Source organism: Muntiacus reevesi, chromosome 5, assembly GCF_963930625.1.
Source record: "Muntiacus reevesi chromosome 5, mMunRee1.1, whole genome shotgun sequence".
Lineage (NCBI taxonomy): Eukaryota > Metazoa > Chordata > Mammalia > Artiodactyla > Cervidae > Muntiacus > Muntiacus reevesi.
Genome location: NC_089253.1, coordinates 8946658 through 8963875, shown reverse-complemented (window position 1 = coordinate 8963875; position 17218 = coordinate 8946658). Strand labels below are relative to the sequence as shown.

The 17218-nt window shown below is 47.4% G+C and overlaps 1 protein-coding gene across 5 annotated transcripts in view; it reads right to left on the bottom strand.

The window, feature by feature from the left end:
• The window catches only part of ME3 (malic enzyme 3), a 240920-nt gene extending 226333 nt beyond the window's left edge, over positions 1-14587 (bottom strand). For 2 of the 5 annotated variants that reach the window (XM_065936393.1, XM_065936389.1), the window contains exons 1-2: positions 14283-14583; positions 13736-13933 (exon numbers count right to left, since the gene is read on the bottom strand). In XM_065936393.1, coding sequence (XP_065792465.1) covers positions 13736-13918 — 183 coding nt within the window. In that variant the 5' untranslated portion in view covers positions 13919-13933; positions 14283-14583. Of the gene's footprint in view, positions 1-13735; positions 13934-14230 lie in introns of all 5 variants that reach the window. The other 3 variants (XM_065936392.1, XM_065936390.1, XM_065936391.1) reach the window with 3 other exon arrangements.
• Between the last annotated feature and the right edge of the window lie 2631 nt (positions 14588-17218).

The following is a 17218-nucleotide window of genomic DNA, read 5'->3' as shown; positions in this document are numbered from 1 at the left end:
GAAATTCCAAGACGAAGGTGGATGTCAGGAGCACCTCCACTCATTCAAGATGGAGACACAGGAGTGATAGCAAGAGCTGGGACAGCAGATGTTTAGGTCTGAGACATACGCTGTTTAGCATGAACGCATCTCCTTTCTACAAGAGACTCAAAAGCACTGTGCTTAAGTCAACAGAGGCTGTGTGTATGCTCAGTCACTCAGTTGTGTCTGATCTTTGCGACCCCACCGTCTGTAGCCCACCAGGGTCCTCTGTTCATGGGATTTTCCAGGCAAGAGTACTGGAGTGGGTTGCCATTTCCTCCTTCAGGGGATCTTCCCAACCCTGGGGTCGAACCTGGGTCTCCTCCACTGCAGGCAGATTCGTTACCATCTGAGCCACCAGAGGAGCCCAAGTACTCAGAAATTATCACTTTAGACTCTACCTCACCTGTTTCCTCCCAGGCTCACTACTCTCTTCTCACGTCTCTGCCAAAATCAGATGGACCCACACCCACGAAGAATGAGCTCGGATCTCCCAGTCTCCCCTCTCCTTCTGGACTGGCTGCTCTAGAGGACCAGGTCTAAACCCTATTAGGTCTGTGACTTCTTCTGAGGCCCACACGGACCTTCACACTATGCTAAAAGGAATGGAGCAAAATTTTCGTGGATCTGGGTCCACAAAGGATTAACTGGGCACTTATTATAGCATTCTGTTGAGTGGGGTATTTTATTATCACCTCCATCCACAGGTGTGGAAACTGAGACTTAGAGAAATGAAGTGCCTTTCCCAAGACCACGCATATGGTGAATGGCTGAGCTGGAACTGGAACCTTGGGCTTTCTGGACTCTAAATCCCTAGACCACAGCCACTGCGCTCTGCTGCCTGGTTGCAGGCTGTTCCCTGGTGGTGGTGGGCAGTGGGAGGTCACACACGGTGGATTCTAACTGACTGCTGTCCTTCATCATCAGACTCCTTTAATCTGTTGCTAATTACAGCAGGTCTAAACCTTCGGTCTTTAAAGTAGCCTCAAAGATGAGAATATATAATCTGATCATAAATGCGTTATTCTTTAGATGAAATGCAACTGGCGCAGCATCAGAGCAGAAAACCCTCTTGAAGAAATGAATTCCTGAAATTTATATGACCAAAATAAAAGATTTCTCTTGGTTTTCAAAATCCTCCAAGCCCCATGGAGGGATCTAGATACTGTCACCATCTTTTTAGTCATGTCCAGCTCTTTGTGACCCCATGGACTGTAGCCCGTCAGGCTCCTCTTTCCATGGAATTCTCCAGGCCAGGATACTGGAGTGGGTAGCCTTTCCCTTCTCCAGGGGATCTTCCCATCCTAGGGATCGATCCTGCATTTGCAGGTGGATTCTTTACCAGCTGAGCCACAGGGGAACCCTTTTTAGAAGAGACAGCAAATGGGCGTGTGTATTATCAGTCTTGATCAGAGTGGTTTCTGATGTCTCCAGGAGGGAATGTGAAAGTGATTCGCATAACTAATTTTTATCGAGAGTATATTATGAAGAAGGCATCGTGCTGGCCACGCAGTGCTGAAGATGGGGTCCTGGCTCTGAGGATAACATTCAGATGGAGGCAGACACATGCACTGTAAGTGTTTGCTGAGGCCCAATATAGAAGGACTTCCCTGGTGGCTCAGTGGTAAAGAACCCGCCTGCCAATGCAGGAGACATGGCTTCGATCCCTGGGTTGGGAAGATCTCCTGGAGCAGGAAATGGCAACCCACTTCAGCATTTTTCCCTGGAAAATTTCATTCACAGAGGAGCCTGGTGGACTATAGTCCATGGGGTCGGAAAGAGTTGGACACGGCTGAGCACACACACACACACACACACACACACACAGAATGTAGAAAACAGCCAGGACTGTATAAACTAAACCTCAGAGGAACGTGCAAGGTGAACGAGTCACTTGCATGGGTCATTATCAAGGAAGGCAGCAAGGCCGAGGCAGCCCTTGTGAGCTGAGCTGAAGTATGTCGAATATTTGATAAATGAACCCAATGTGAATGGTGCTCCCAGGGGCTGAACAACACAAATGCGAGGGAAAAAGCAAAATCACAGTCCTGGAGATAAATCATTAACTCTACTTGTAGAATTAGAGGTTTCATAAAATGATTTCTCTCTCTGAAAATGGGGCCCCTCATAAAGTATGGGTCTACTGCTCTATTCCTGCACATTCAACCACAAAAGGTGGCTCTTCTCAGGGAGAAAGGCTTCTCTCACATGCTTTGATCTAGACAGCTTCTCCTCCACCATCTTCATCTGCCAACTCCTTCTCTTCACCATGGCGGTTCTGACAGCGCAGCCAGGGGAAGTGTTCGCACCCCTCTCCCAAGCTCCCACAGCACTAGAACTTATGCTTCTCATCACTCCGACCTTCTGAACTGAAACAGTCTGCTTACAAACTGCTGCCTACCCCCACCCCTCTTACACGTAAGCTCCCTGAAGGCAAGTGTGTTCACCACTGAGGTTCCACTGCCTAAAATACAATAGGGACTCAGCAAGTCTTTAATGAATCAATTTAATAAATAAACAAACGAGTCTTGGGAGTATCACCCAAATTTAGAGGGTGACAAGAAGGCATCCAGCGACCTTTAAAATTCCCTCTGAGATTCTGATTCTGACAGAGCCAGTAGGAATGAGCACTGCCCATCAGAGGGCCTCGGCAGGGAGTGTCTCTCCAGACCGCCTGGTAGAGTCAGTTCTATGGTTTTCCCAGTAGCCATGTATGCATGTGAGAGCTGGACCATAAAGAGGGCTGAGCGCCGAAGAGTTCATGCTTTTGAATTGTGGTGCTGGAGAAGACTCCTGAGAGTCCCTTGGACAGCAAGATCAAAAGAGTTAATCCTAAAGGAAATCAACCCTGAATATTCATTGGAAGGACTGATGCTGAAGCTGAAGCTCCAATGCTTTGGCCACCTGATATGAAGAGCTGACTCACTGGAAAAGACCCCGATGCTGGGAAAGACTGAAGGCAAAAGGAGAAGGGCGGGGCATAGGATGATGGTTAGATAGCATCACTGACTCAGTGGAATGAATTTGAGCAGACTCCAGGAGACAGTGAAGGACGGAGGAGCTTGGTAGGCTGCTATCCATGGGATCACAAAGTCAGATGCAACTTAGCGACTAAATAACAACAAAATTAAATGACTCAATATAACCCCTGGCACGCTGTATATCAAAAAAAATCCTAGCTCTTCTTATTATGACTTGAGTGCCTTCCACAAGGCATTCTACTATTGAAAGAAATTCAGTATAATATGAATCTATGTTGAATCTTCAACACTCCCTTCAGAAGCCAGAGAAAGAAGGGGTGGGAACCATCTACTGTGAATAAAGACCAGTGCCACTGAAGTCGTGAGGGAACTCAGCAGCCCTTGTCTCATGGAAAAGTCACTGCACAGCTCAACAAAACAGAGGATGCCGCCTTGTGGGATGCTGGCTCCTCCTACTGTTTTCTGAAACACCAAGGCAAACTAAAGGATCCAGTAGGGTCTGCCTCCTCCAGAGCTCCACACCTCAGGGGAGTGTGTTCCAGGACCATTATGCTATGGGCTTTGTAGACCACTCCCAAACAATGATACAGAATCCAGACAAAACGCTTTTAAAAAAAATAATATTCTCAAGTTGCTAATCATTCAACTCTATCCCCTACGGTCCCTCTGGCTTTCAATATCACTTTTAAAAGCAACTGCGGCTTTGATTTTCTCTTATTCAACTTCCTCAAAAGCTGACGATCTTTCCACCAAAACTCCCTCTCCTCAAATGACTGAGTACATTTTACTTTCTACTGTGTCCTTTTGGTAGGAACTATGTTTTCACCAGGCTGCCAGGCAACCGTCTGGGTACAGAATGAATGCGTGCTTTTAACCGCTGACCCTGGCACCCCCAATCATAGGCTATCCCTCAGATTTTCATCACACAATCATAGAGCATCTTTTGTGCTCTGCATCAGAGAGGCAGTGGGCCACCACCCCAAAGGATTTCCCAATGTACTTTCTACACATCAAAGTGAAGGTCTGGAAGCTGACTATAACCACATCTTTGCAAACGAAAGTGCCGCATGCCAGTGACCCCTCTGCAATAGCCACAAGGATCAAAAGGCCCCTCCAGTCTCTCACTATAAGACTGGCATTTGGAAAGAAGAGAATAGATGATGAAAGAAATCTTTGGTAGAAATGACACAAACGCAAACTAAAATAAAGTCATAATCCCCAGAGTCTCCAAAGGCCCAAGTGGATCAAGAGACACTAGAAACAGAGGCTGGAAATGAGCCCTGAAAAAGTGTCCACGGAAACTCCACATAGAGAGTTCAGATTTAGACGGACTTTGACGCCATTTGGTTGGAGTCTGAGCCAGACAACGTGTATTTCTGTGTGGGCTCTGCCCCCAGCGCCGCTGCTTATAGACTGTAGCTACTGTTGTGTACAACTGATTTAGAACATGTGGCAGGGTCCTATGTTAACATTTTATTACATGAATCTAAACATATTGCCTCTAGAAGATAACTGATTATACACGCAAGCAAACCTTGAAATAGGACTATCTGGGAGGGATTTCTGGGCTTCCCTGGTGGCTCAGACGGTAAAGAATCTGCCTGCAGTGTGGGAGACCCAGGTTTGATCCCTGGTTCGGAAAGATCCTCTTGAGAAAGGAATGGCAACCCACTCCAGTACTCTTGCCTGGAGAATTCCATGGACAGAGGAGCCTGACAGGCTTCAGTTGATGGGGTTGCAAAGAGTCAGACATGACTGAGTGACAGACACACAGACAGACACAAATTTCTATAGGATTAAAATGCCACCCTTGTGTTACAGATAGGTCAACTTCCAAAAGTTGATCCAAGTGTTATTTACTTGGCTCTAGAAACTCAATTTCCAACAGAAACTGTAGCCTAAAATTGAAACGACAATGGGCCATTAAAGAAAATTATATAAAGAAGAAATAATCTCCCATAATTCCATTGCCCTAACACTATCATTTTTACACATTTAGTTCCAAGTCTTTTTACAGAGCTACATCTTTTTACAGTAATGCACCTGGGTATAGATTCCACTTAGTATTTTGCATTTTGAATTAAGCATTCATAAACATAAGTCAATACTTCTGAAATCTTCATAATGATCAAATGCTAATCTAACACATAATATACTATCTTTGGAGGACAATTCAACTATTTATAACAACACATTTATAAGAAAAGACTTTCTGAGCATTAGATTTGTTTTTCCAGGAGTAGCAAACCTTCTCCCTGAGCTTCTGGCATCCCATCCCACACTTCCTTGATTCCCTGACCCCTGAGGTACACAGCAGTTCCTGGAATGATGCCTTAGTCCATCTGGGATGCTGCAACAAAACACCATAAACAAAGTGGCTTTGCTGTTGCTGTTCAGTCACTAAGTCGTGTCCAATTCTTTCCACGCCAGGCTTCTCTGTCCATCACCATCTCCCAGAGCTTGCTCAAACTCATGTCCATTGAGTCAGTGATGCCATCCAACCATCTCATCCACTGTCATCCCCTTCTCCTCCTGCCCTCAATCTTTCCCAGCATCAGGCCTTTTCCAATGAGTCAGCTCTTCACATCAGGTGGCCAAAGTACTAGAGCTTCAGCAACAGTGGGGCCCCAGGGCAGCCAACAGCAGCGGTGAGGCTGGGGTGCCCTCCACTCCTGGGTGTCCTCCAACATCAGCTCCAGCCTTCCCCATATCCCCTGCCCAGCCACTCCAGCAGGGCCTTTGTCTCAACCCCTAACCTCATGCTGACTGATACCCAATGGCTGGTGAAGGTTTAAACACTTAATGAGGACCAGCAGTGGGACAGCAAGGCATGTGATCCAGCTATGCTGAGTGGCTGAAGGGCATGTCTCTGCTGGTTAGGGCCTGACAAAATCCGGTCCACTGGAGAAGGGAATGGCAAACCACTTCAGGATTCTTGCCTTGAGAACTCCATGAACAGTATGAAAATGGTGCCTTACACAACAGAAATTTACTTCTCATAGTAAAGACCAAGTTTAAGACCAAGGTGTAGTTGAGTCAGTTCCTGCTGAGGACCATCCTCCTGGCTTGCAGATGGCCATTTTCTTGCCTTATTGTCACATGGCAGAAAGGGAGCAAGGGTTCCCTCCTGTTTCTTTGATAAAAGCACTAATCCCATCATGAGGGCTCCACTCTTGTGATCTAATTACCTCCCAAAGGCCTGACCATCAAACACCATCACATTTAGTGGTAAGGCTTCAACCTGTGGATGGGAGGGGTGAGGGTCCATAACATGGTAAGCCTTGTCTTCAGCAGGGAGGCTGCAGCATGGGGGGCTCAGAGAAGCTCAGAGCAGAGACAGGGCATTCCAGGGTGGGAGCTCTAGGAAGCTGGAGATGCTAACTGAAGCTGGGTTTTCCTATCTCTGGTCTACTCCCTCCACATCCTATGGAGGAAAAGTAGATCATGTGAAGGGGACCAAAAAAGTTGAAAGGACTGTTTACAGCTTCCCATGGGGTGGTCTGAGTAGGTCTCACTGAGAAAGTGAGAAGCCTTGAAGAAGGTGAGGGAGTTAACCACGTGGCTATGCAGGGGATGTGTGTTCTAGAAGAGGAACAGCCAGGGCAAAGAGCCCAAGTAAGAGCATGCTTGGAGTATCTGAGGCCTGCTTGATTTGGGCAGTGAGACGGAAATGTAGGAAAAGAGGTCAGAGAGGGTCAAATCATGCAGGACATGGTAAGAACTTTGACTCTGCAGAGTTTTGTGCAGAGGAGTGATGTGATCAAACTTTGTTTTAAAAGGATCACACTGGCTGTTGTGGGGAAGATAAACAAGAGAAACAGAATAATACCAGCTAGGGTATCCTCAGATACACAGATGACACCACCCTTATGGCAGAAAGCGAAGAAGAACTAAAGAGCCTCTTGATGAAAGTGAAAAGGGAGAGTGAAAACGTTGGTTTAAAACTCAACATTCAGAAAACTAAGATCATGGCATCCAGTCCCATCATTTCATGGCAAATAGATGGGGAAACAATGGAAACTATGAGAGACTTTAGTTTTGGGGGCTCCAAAATCACTGCAGATGGTGACTGCAGCCATGAAATTAAGACGCTTGCTCCTTGGAAGAAAAGCTATAACCAATCTAGACAGCATGTTAAAAAGCAGAGACATTACCTTACCAACAAAGGTTCATCTAGTCAAAGCTATGGTTTTTCCAGTAATCACTTATGGATGTGAGAGTTGGACTATAAAGAAAGCTGAGCACCAAAGCAGTGATGCTTTTGAACTGTGGTATTGGAGAAGACTCTTGAGAGTCCCTTGGACTGCAAGAAGATTGAACCAGTCCATCCTAAAGGAAATCAGTCCTGAATATTCATTGGAAGGACTGATGCTGAAGCTGAAACTCCAATACTTTGGCCACCTCACACGAAGAGTTGACTCATTGGAAAAGACCCTGATGCTGGGAAAGATTGAAAGCGCGAGAAGGGGATGACAGAGGATGAGATGGTTGGCTGGCATCACCGATGCAATGGACATGAGTTTGAGTAGGCTCCAGGAACTGGTGATGGACAGGGAGGCCTGGTGTGCTGCAGTCAACGGGGTCACAAAGAGTCAGACACGCCTGAGCAACTGAGCTGATTGAACTGAACCAGCTAGGCGGCTCTGTAATCATCCAGCTGAGACATGGCAGCGCCTTAGGTCGGTGGGAGACCTGTGGTGTGAGCAGAGGCCGGATTCCACATGTGGTCTGGAGACAGAGGAGCAGGGCTACCCAGTGAATTGGACACGGGGCCTGAAAGACAGTGGCCAAGAATGTGTGCAAGGTTTTAGCCTCTCAAAGTGTGGTTAACAGACACAGAGAAGGAGACTGAAAGGAGCAGGACTGAAGTTGGAGACCCATGAGAAGGCTTCTGCCTAATCTAGACACAAGCTGATGAAGGTATGGACAAGGCTGCTGGTAGAAGAGATGTAGAGAAACTGATGGATTTTAAAGGTTGGGATCAAACTGTCAGTAAATCAAGTTAAAATTTCAGATAAGCATTTTGTAGCCCTTTCCCTAATAGCCACTCATTCTTTCCTTAGTGGTGTAGAATTTCTAGCAGGATATAGGGGTGCCCAGCTAAAGATTGTGTTTCCCTGGTTCCCCTGCAGCTATGACCAACTCTGGCCAATTGGATGTGAATGAAAGTGATATTTGCAACGTCCAAATTCTGCTAATTCCCTTGCACACTTGCTTCTGTATAGAATGAATGACAGAGACGAGAGCAACCATCCCGGATCATGAAATGGAAGAGGCACACTGAGGATGCACACAGAGCAACAAAATCAAGCCGTGTATCAACCTGCTCACTGCCCACCCAGACTTGTTTATGAGCGAAAGGGGCTTTTATCTTGTTTAAGCCTCTGAGTCAGGGGATTGCTTTGTAAAAGTTGCCTAACTTTTAGCCTAATGAATGTAAGTTCTTTTAGGCTTACAAAGCCCTAACACCAAATGTTATCAATCCCAGAGAGCCAGGACAGTATTTGACAGGGAAGGATTTCATTCCAACCCGCCTCTGCTCGTTTGTTCTTAAAATATCTGAACAGGACTTGAGCTTCAATGCCCTGAGTCACTGCACAGGAGGTGCATGTCCAGAACAAACTGCTGCTCATGGAACTGATGTTTACTTAATAATGCATTGCTTTTTTTTTTAATAGTTATGCATTTCTTTTCATGCATAACTAGCACATCAGCATGTGACTGTGTGGATATATTGCTTAGTTAGCATAAGACTAAATTGGTAAGCGAGTAAAAAGAAAAAGGATGTTGAGTTAAAGAAAACATTAAGGAAGTGAGAGAACAGGAGGTCCTCGTATCTATCAAAGAAGCCCAACCCAACATCACACCAGATGCAGAGGTCTCAAGAAGACATATTATGTCATCTGCCTTTGGAACAGAAAACAGCATCTCCAAGAAAGCTCAAATTCTCCCAATCATCACCTCCTGATTGATCAATGAGGCAAGTGTGTGATGACAGACTCCCCCCAACCCAAAGGAGGCAAGATCAAGTTCTAAACTGGCACAGAACAAAAATATCCTTCATTCAAAGGCACAGCCTAGCTGTGTCAGAGGCAGCAAGGCTGCGGGGGCTCACTCGCTATGCCAACAGGATGGAGGTGAGTCCACCTATGAAGATAGCCTATAAATGGGCTTGATCATTTCAGGAGTCTAAGAAGTCACCACTGCATGCAACAGGGATGGAGCTGAAACCTGTGCATCCAGGACCTCGGCACAGCCCCCCAGGGCTTCCACGCCCACCAATCTAAACGCATGTAGTCCACATAGAAAGGTGGTCCCCATGCCCTGCAGTTTGGAGGGCCCACTGCATGAAATGCACTGGTTCATTATCAGTGACTGGACCAAGCACCCTTCATTCATTCTTTCATTCATTCACCAAGCTCAGAGATTAAAAAAAAAAATAAAAAAGCAGAGAATCAGCAGTTGACCCCCCTTCCCACCACGGCCATGGAGCATTCCATTAGACGGGTGTACTGTAAATTGCTTAGCCATCCACTGGTTAATGCACATCTGGGTTGTTTCCAGACTTGGGCTATCGTTCATAAAGCTATTATAAGCAAACACAAAGAAAAAAACTGCAGAGAAGCAGGTGAAGGCTCAGTGGAAGCATATGATAAAAATCATTGTTGGCACGTGGGTCAAAGGAGGTGGTTGACCCAGCCTGGGAAATATCACACCCCTGCAGTGAAGTGTGCTGAAGTCTGGGAAGATCAAGATCAAGTAGGTGGATTTCCTCCCAACGGGCTGCTTGTAAACATGTCTCCAAGCAACGAGAGCACTGGGCTAACTGTAAAGCAGTGACATTAAGGCTCATAAAGCTGAGAGGAAAGGGGTTAGGGCTCGACTGAGATCGTCCAAAGAGCAAATATTTACTGAGCATGTCAAGTCAGATGTAGAGTATCATGTGACAAGACAGTCTCTGTCCTCAAGGTGCTCGGGGTCTAGGGTGGAAGTCACACCACCAGCCATGAAGCTCAGCACCAGAAGGAAACACAAGGGGTGAGAGGACAAATGGGGGGGGACTCGGGTCTAGGGTGGGGCGTGGGAACAGCACAGCCCTTCCCAAGAGGCCGGAGGTAAGCTGAGGCAGCAATGCTGCGGGGGCTCACTCGCCACATGAACAGGATGGAGCTGACTCCCCCTATGAAGACAGCCCATAAAATGGGCTTGATCATTTCCTGTTTCATGTAGGTAAAACGTTGCTGATATTCTGTAATGTGTAACCAAAGAGTCACTCTGTTGCCACAATCATCTACATGGATAGCAGAAGAAGTCATTATGTAAATGTCAGAAGAAAGGCACAATACTGTTGTTTTAAAAAAGGAAATAGAAATTGGAGTATTGGTGAATCATTCAGAAGATCGAGACCCCTGTAGGGAACTCAGAGTCATCTAGTTCCAATTGCTATCATTGTGAATAAGTCGGTCAGAACTGATGTGAATGAGAACTGTCATTGTGATTCAGCAGACTGAAAATCAGAAGGTGGGCTGCTTCTGCCCACCTCTGCAACCACTGACAATCTCTATGGTTTTCTTTCAAGCAAGAAATCGCTTGACTTTCTCACCCTGTCTCTTCATCTGAAAATAAGAGGCTGGATGAAAACAACAGTTTTTATAACGGTTGTCATTTTAAAATGACAGTCCACAGCGAAAGTTGGCATTTCACATGGTGACTTGGTATAATACTTATGTTTATTAAACTTTAATACATTTACTATTTCTTAATCGTATTGTAACCCATTTCTTTGAAATTAAAAAAAAAAAAAGCTGGTTAGATCCACAAGATAATTCCATGTTTCATAGGTTGTGACTGGAAGTTTGAACAATTTCAGGCTAGGTCATATCTAAGGGAACCTCCCACCCTGATTCTGGAACTTGTCAAAATGATCACCTAATATTTAGTGCCTCACAGTTTTCCAAACTGATTTCACAGGACTCTCCCAGGATCCTCACAGCAGTGGTGTGACATGGGCAGAGGGGCTAATGAGAGTCATCACAGATCAGAGGGCGAGATTACGACAGCACTAGGGCCAGACCCTGTGACTGCACAATGGCAGCGATGACCGCCCTGTTCAGTAGCTCTTCTCTAGGAGAATTCCATCTCCTGATGACCCTCTGCTCTCAAGCTGCAGCTTAAATGCCTCGCCCACAAAAGCAGGAGGCAAAACCAGTGCACATGTTCCAAGAACGTAATGTTAGTCTTCATGGTGACGCCCTCGTTACAGTCTTCAGGGACTGCCCAGTGCCAGCCACAAGTGCAGGAAGCTTGGTCCCTGCCCTGGAGGAGCTCCGAGTCTAGCAGAAAAGAAATCCACCGCAGGGCCACCCACTATGGATGTCTCCCTTTTGAAGCCACCCTTCTCCTGTTTTCTTAGTGATAACCTCAGTGGTTCTGTTGAACTCAGCAAGTCTCCCCATCTGGCTGATGGAAAGTGCCAAGCTTTCAAGCCTTCCCTGGAGACTGCCTGAGCGCTGGACGTCAGCAGGACAGTGAGAGGGTGGCACCCCAGGAGGAAATGCGGGGCAGTACCCAGGCAGGGTTGCTTCTGCCACTGTCTCCCTTCCCTCCCCAAGGGCAAGCGGGGGAGGCCACAGGCTCTCTCAACATCACCCTAGACACTCTTCTCAGCTCAGACTAGCATCAGCTGACTTCAAGGATATACAAAAACTCTTTTAACATCATGAAAAGGTCAGGTCCCTAGATTTATGGATAATGACCCATTTATCCTACTTAGGAGGAAAAAATAATTTACATCAGGGACAAAGGACAAGGGCAAGAATGCCTTCAGGAAACCATAAACCTAAAGGCTAAAAAAAGACATTCAAGTCCTCTTTCTTTTTTTTTTAAGCTATTCATAAAAATTAAGTGCTAATTCGAATATGCTAGTCCTTCTAAACCTATTATTGTTAAAACAACTGGAGTCGGTATTGGGAATTTATTATCTTGCTTTCCAGCATCTACTCTTTCTCCCTCGGATGGCAATACACAGATTTACTTGGGGTGGGGTTGGGTGTTATTCTAAACCAGCTGGTATGGGTACCCCTAACCTAAACTCCATCTTTAAATTCAGGGGTGAATGCTGACTGACTTAAGTCATAGTAATTGATTTGAGAGTAGACGGAAGTCCAATTAGAGTCCATGGGACAGAAAGACTCCTTTCCTGAGCCTTCAGAGAAAGTGTCCTTTCTCTTCTACAGGAGCTACCAGAAGCCAGTGCCTTTCCATCTCTGGATGGTGTGATGTGAGAACAGGAGATGGGGGCCTGTGGCAGCAATGGGGTGAGAGACTGTCTCCAGGATGGAATCTGAAGATGCAGCTGACAACACAAGAGCCGAACAGGCAGCCGGAGAACCTGCATCTGTAAGGATGTGGTCTGGACTGCTGAGTCAAACTTGCCTGCAGTGCATTCTTCCTCTGGACCTTTCGTTACAGAAGATTTATTTGCTAGGCTAGTTTGAGTTTCCTAACACCTGCCAAGAAAGTAAGTCATAATTCATAAAACACCTTACCTATCCCAAAGTAGTAATACGCAAAGAATTTAGGGTTTCTTGGAGGGGGGTAGCAGGGATCATGGTGTGATGGGTGGAGGTTGAGAGTGAAATTTTCTTTCTTAGCTTCTTCTATTAATTCTGCAGGAAACAATACTTAGCATCTAAATAATTGTTCCTATTTCTCAAAAACACCTTTTCCACAACTATTTCCTCACTTGAATTTCACAATCCTGATTCAAGGAACTTATAAAGAATTTTATCTTGCAGTAACTGCTTCTTTACCAAGCACTTTATATACTGTCAAAATCAAACTCAGTAATTCATGATTGTCACAATAGCTGAATGTGATAGGGATGGTGGGTCTGTCATAACATCCACTGTAAGCAGGAGAAAGTTGAACCTCAGAGAAATCAAATGAGAGGCCTAAGCTAATATGAAGCATTTTGGGTGACAGGCCTTAAACCCAGGTCTCTCGATTTTAACATCAATGATATTAAACTCCACTCCCAGAAACAAATGTGTGTGCTCTTAAGCACCGTGTCAGCAGTGGGCTGAATCTGACCCAAGCACCAGAGATCCAGACCCAGATTTCAGTGGCAGAGTCAGAGCTAACTAGCTGGTGACCTTGGTCAAGTTTCTTTTGTCTTGTTTTCTCATTCGTAAAGGGAGGGGTTTGAATTAGGTTCTCTGAGGTCTTTCCAAGGTCTGAATGTCCCATAATTCTAGACTTTCCTGTCCTGGCTCAAATTAAAAATCTTTTTCTTAGAGTAATTATAACCTTAGCTGATATTTGTTCTCATTGGGTGTCAGGGACTGTGCTAAGAACATTATCTCTGTTTTCTCTTTAATCTCACAACACTCCCAACCCAACTGTATCGCTTTTACAGATAAGGAAACTTGGACGGCCAGAGGTTCAATGAACTGCCCCAAAATCAACAGAATCAGCAAGCATCAAGGCGAGATCTGACTCCAAAATCGAATGGCTATGAGGATCTCAACCCAGTCTATATTTGTCCGTGAAGAAATGAGGCTCCCGCATTATTGGTGACCTCTTTCCAAGCTGAAGAAGTGCGCTAAAAAGCCAAACCAAGCTTCCCCTGGAAGGGCGTCTGGGAGGATCCTCCCGGGGCCCCGGGGGCGGGGCGCCCATCCCGCCAGCCCTGGGAGAGTGGCTTGGGCCCTCCTACCCTCCCGGCCGGTTACCTTGTTGAGATGCGGGTTCCTGGTGACATCGTACCCCCGCTTCTTCAGCGGCACAGGGCGCGCCGGACGGGCCTTGGAGTGGCAGCCTCGGGCAGGCGCGGGGGGCACCCAGCTCCGGACAGCGCCGCAGGCCCGGCCGGGCCGGAGAGTCAGCCGCGCGCCGGTGCCCAGCGCGGCGCCCATGGTCCTGGCGCAGACCTGGCACGGGGAGACAGCAAGGTCAGGGGGGCCTTCTGGCCGGCCAGGACCCGCGCGCGCCGGGGACGCGTGCGCGGGGAGAGGGCGAGGGTCCCGCAGGGGCTCAGGCGGCCCCCTCCCCCGCGGCCACCCGCGCGGCTCTCGAGGCTCGGCGGCGGGGCTCAGGCCTGGGCGAGCTGGGACGAAGCGAAAGCAAGCTCAGGAAGCAGATCCGGTGCGGGCGGTAGCCCGCGCCTCGCCCGCCTCCATCCCCGCAGAGAAGCAGCGGCGACTGCGCGGCGAGGAGGGTCCCCAAACCTCCGAGTCCGCTCGATGGCGCGCCTCGGTCCACCCCGCCTCTCCAGCCCACCTGTGCTCCGCCGGGAGCCGCTGGCTACGCGGCCCCGCTGCGGGGCAGGCGGGGCGAGACGCTGCGGGGCCGTTATTCCCCTCTCGCCAATGGCTGGACCGCGCCGGCGGCCGCGAGAGCGCGAAAGCGGGTGCGCCCTAGAAGGCGAGTCCCCAAACCTCTGCGCGCCGTGCGGGGCTTCCCCGCGGGCGCCGCGCAGCCGCGTGCGCGTGCCTCGGCGCTGATTGTAAAGGGAAGTTCGCGATGTGCTTCGAGCCTTTTGACTAGGCGAACGCACAAAGCGGGCTCAGCGTTTAGGGATCAGTGGACCTTCTTACAGCCCCGGCATTTGGCGGAGAAGGCCCTTGGCTTCCGCACAAGGAGTTAAAACCTCCAGGCACCCAGCTCGGCGTTGCCTTGAACTGCCAAGTTCATAGCCCTTAGCCTCACGTGGCTCTATACCTTTAAACGAGCTACTTTAAATGGAGTAATATTTAAAGTCTAGCTCCTTAGGTCCACCGGCCACGTGTCACAAGCCCAACAGCCACCTGTCCGTAGTAGCTTTGGGCCTGACAGAGGAGCCTGGCAGGCTACAGTCCGTGGGGTCGCAGAGTCGGACACGACTGGGGGACTCAGCACAGCACAACGCAGATAATGGAACATTTCCATCTTTGCAGAAAGTTCTAGCGGACAGCGCTAATACCGGGTCACCAGATACTAAGACGTGACTTGTTGGGGCCAGATAAGAACCTTGGGGGTCTATCTCAATACTGAATTAATGGTAGATGTTTTCCACAGAGTAACCAGGAAATCCCTTTTCAACACGAACTTTTCAGTGGGTGTGAAGTAAAACCCAGACTCTCTTTGGTGCTCACGTGTTATCCCGTAGTTATCCTGGCTGCTGCGACTTCCTCATTCTACTCCGGCCTCCTTCTCACTGAGCCCCAGCCACACAGACTCCTCCCTGTGTTTTTGCCCCCACCAACTCCCTCACACCTCAGGGCCTTTGCACTTGCTAAGAGCTTGGAATGCTCCTGCTCTCAAGTCTCCACTCAATTTTCAACTGGAACACCTTTCCTCCACTCCATCCAGTGTCAGCCTCCCCTAGGTTGTGAAGGAATTTTTTCCTTTCTTAAAACAACACAGCCAGTAATTAGCTTGTTTTTCTAATTGTTTATTGTCTGTCTTCCCTTAGAATGTAAGCTTCATGGGGAAAGGCTCTTTGCCTGTAAACCCCTGTATCCTCACTTCTAGCTCAGTGCCTTGGTACAATTGTTGTTGTTTAGTCACTAAGTCATGTCCAATTCTTGCCACTCTATGGTCCGTAGCCTGCCAGGCTCCTCTGTCCATGGGATTCTTCAGGCAAGAATACTGGAGTGGGTTGTCATTTCCTTTTCCAGGGAATCTTCCCAACCCAGGGACGGAAACTGTGTCTCCTGCTTGGCAGGCAGAAGACACCTGGTAAGCCTGGGAAGATGCCTGGTGCATAGTTGCATAATAAATAGCTGTTGGGTGAAAGAACAGAAGTGACGGTCATTTTCCTGGATTGTACACCCTCAGACTGATGGACAGGTGGTGTGGTCCTCTACACTCCCCTTCAAACCTTCATGTAAGCAACCTTCAGAATGTGCGCTCTGGCTCTGTTCTGAGTACCAAATAGATATTTTAGGACTCTGGGCTGCCCTTGCCTGGATTCAGGATTCCCTCCTCTCCCTGAGAAACAGCCATCGCCCCCTTCATTCTCTCCCCTTTCCAGTCCAGTGTCTTATTTGCAGTTCAGTAATCTATATCGGGATTTGGTGATGGACAGGGAAGCCTGTCATGCTGCAGTCCATGGGGTTGCAAAGACTTGGACACAACTGAACTGAATCTATATAAAAATGGTACTTTCCAAATCAGAACTGAAATTACCTGGCAGGGAGATGGGGTGAGGGGCAAGATACAGATTTACAGATCCCCAACCACAGAAATTCCAATTCAGTAGGGTTTAAATGCCTATAGTCCCAGGGATGGCAGAGCCTGGTGGGCTGCCATCTGTGGGGTCTCACAGAGTCAGACACGACTGAAGCGACTTAGCAGCAGCAGTCTGGTTTACTCTTGGACTGTACATTTACATAAACACATAAATTATGCTTTTTCCCCCCCCTTAAGCCTGTTTTAGTCAGATTTCTGGTTGCTTGCAACCCAGAGTATTTTTAACTGATACTTTCCTGTCAACACTGTTTTTATATTTGCTAATCTTTGCAAACATCTTGAAAGGAGAGAGACAGAGAGAGAGAGTTTCCATCTTTGGTACCTGACACACAGCAAATCATCCAAAACTTTTGAATAAGTCTAACTTTCCTCAATACAATGATCATTTTCTCACCTGGAGTACATTGCATAGGTAACCTCAGTCATTTGAAACTTAACTAGAAACCAGAATATAGACAAGTGTTTCCAAATAAGCCAGTGTAATTTTTATGACATCTGTTCATAAGAGCACATGCAACTTATGTCTAAGATTCTCTAATGTGTGCTATATTCTCTTAACCCAGTAAGAGAATAGTAAATCTAACTATTGTTTTTCTATCACAGGTGTTGATCTTTGGCCAAGTTAAAAAAAAAAAAGTGCTAAAGGCAGGTTCACTAGGTGGAGCAGCAGAAAGTAGTGACGAGGAGGGGGCTGCCCTGTTCCTCAGACCCAGGTTCTTTCTCTAGGGTGCTGTCCGTCTTTCTGCAGAAGCATGAATGTGAAAAAGGGGAAGAGGAAATTGGGGGCACTGCTTTCGGGAAACGATGTGGATATGACTTACATGACATCTACTCCCGTTCTGCAGGTGAAATGGAAGTCACGCAGTCACATCAACTACCAGGAAGCCTGGGAATACTGTCTCTAGCAGGAAAGGCATGAACACCCTCTGCTAAAACTCAGTGGGGGCATCTACTACTAAAAGAAGGATGGGAGAATGAGTCCT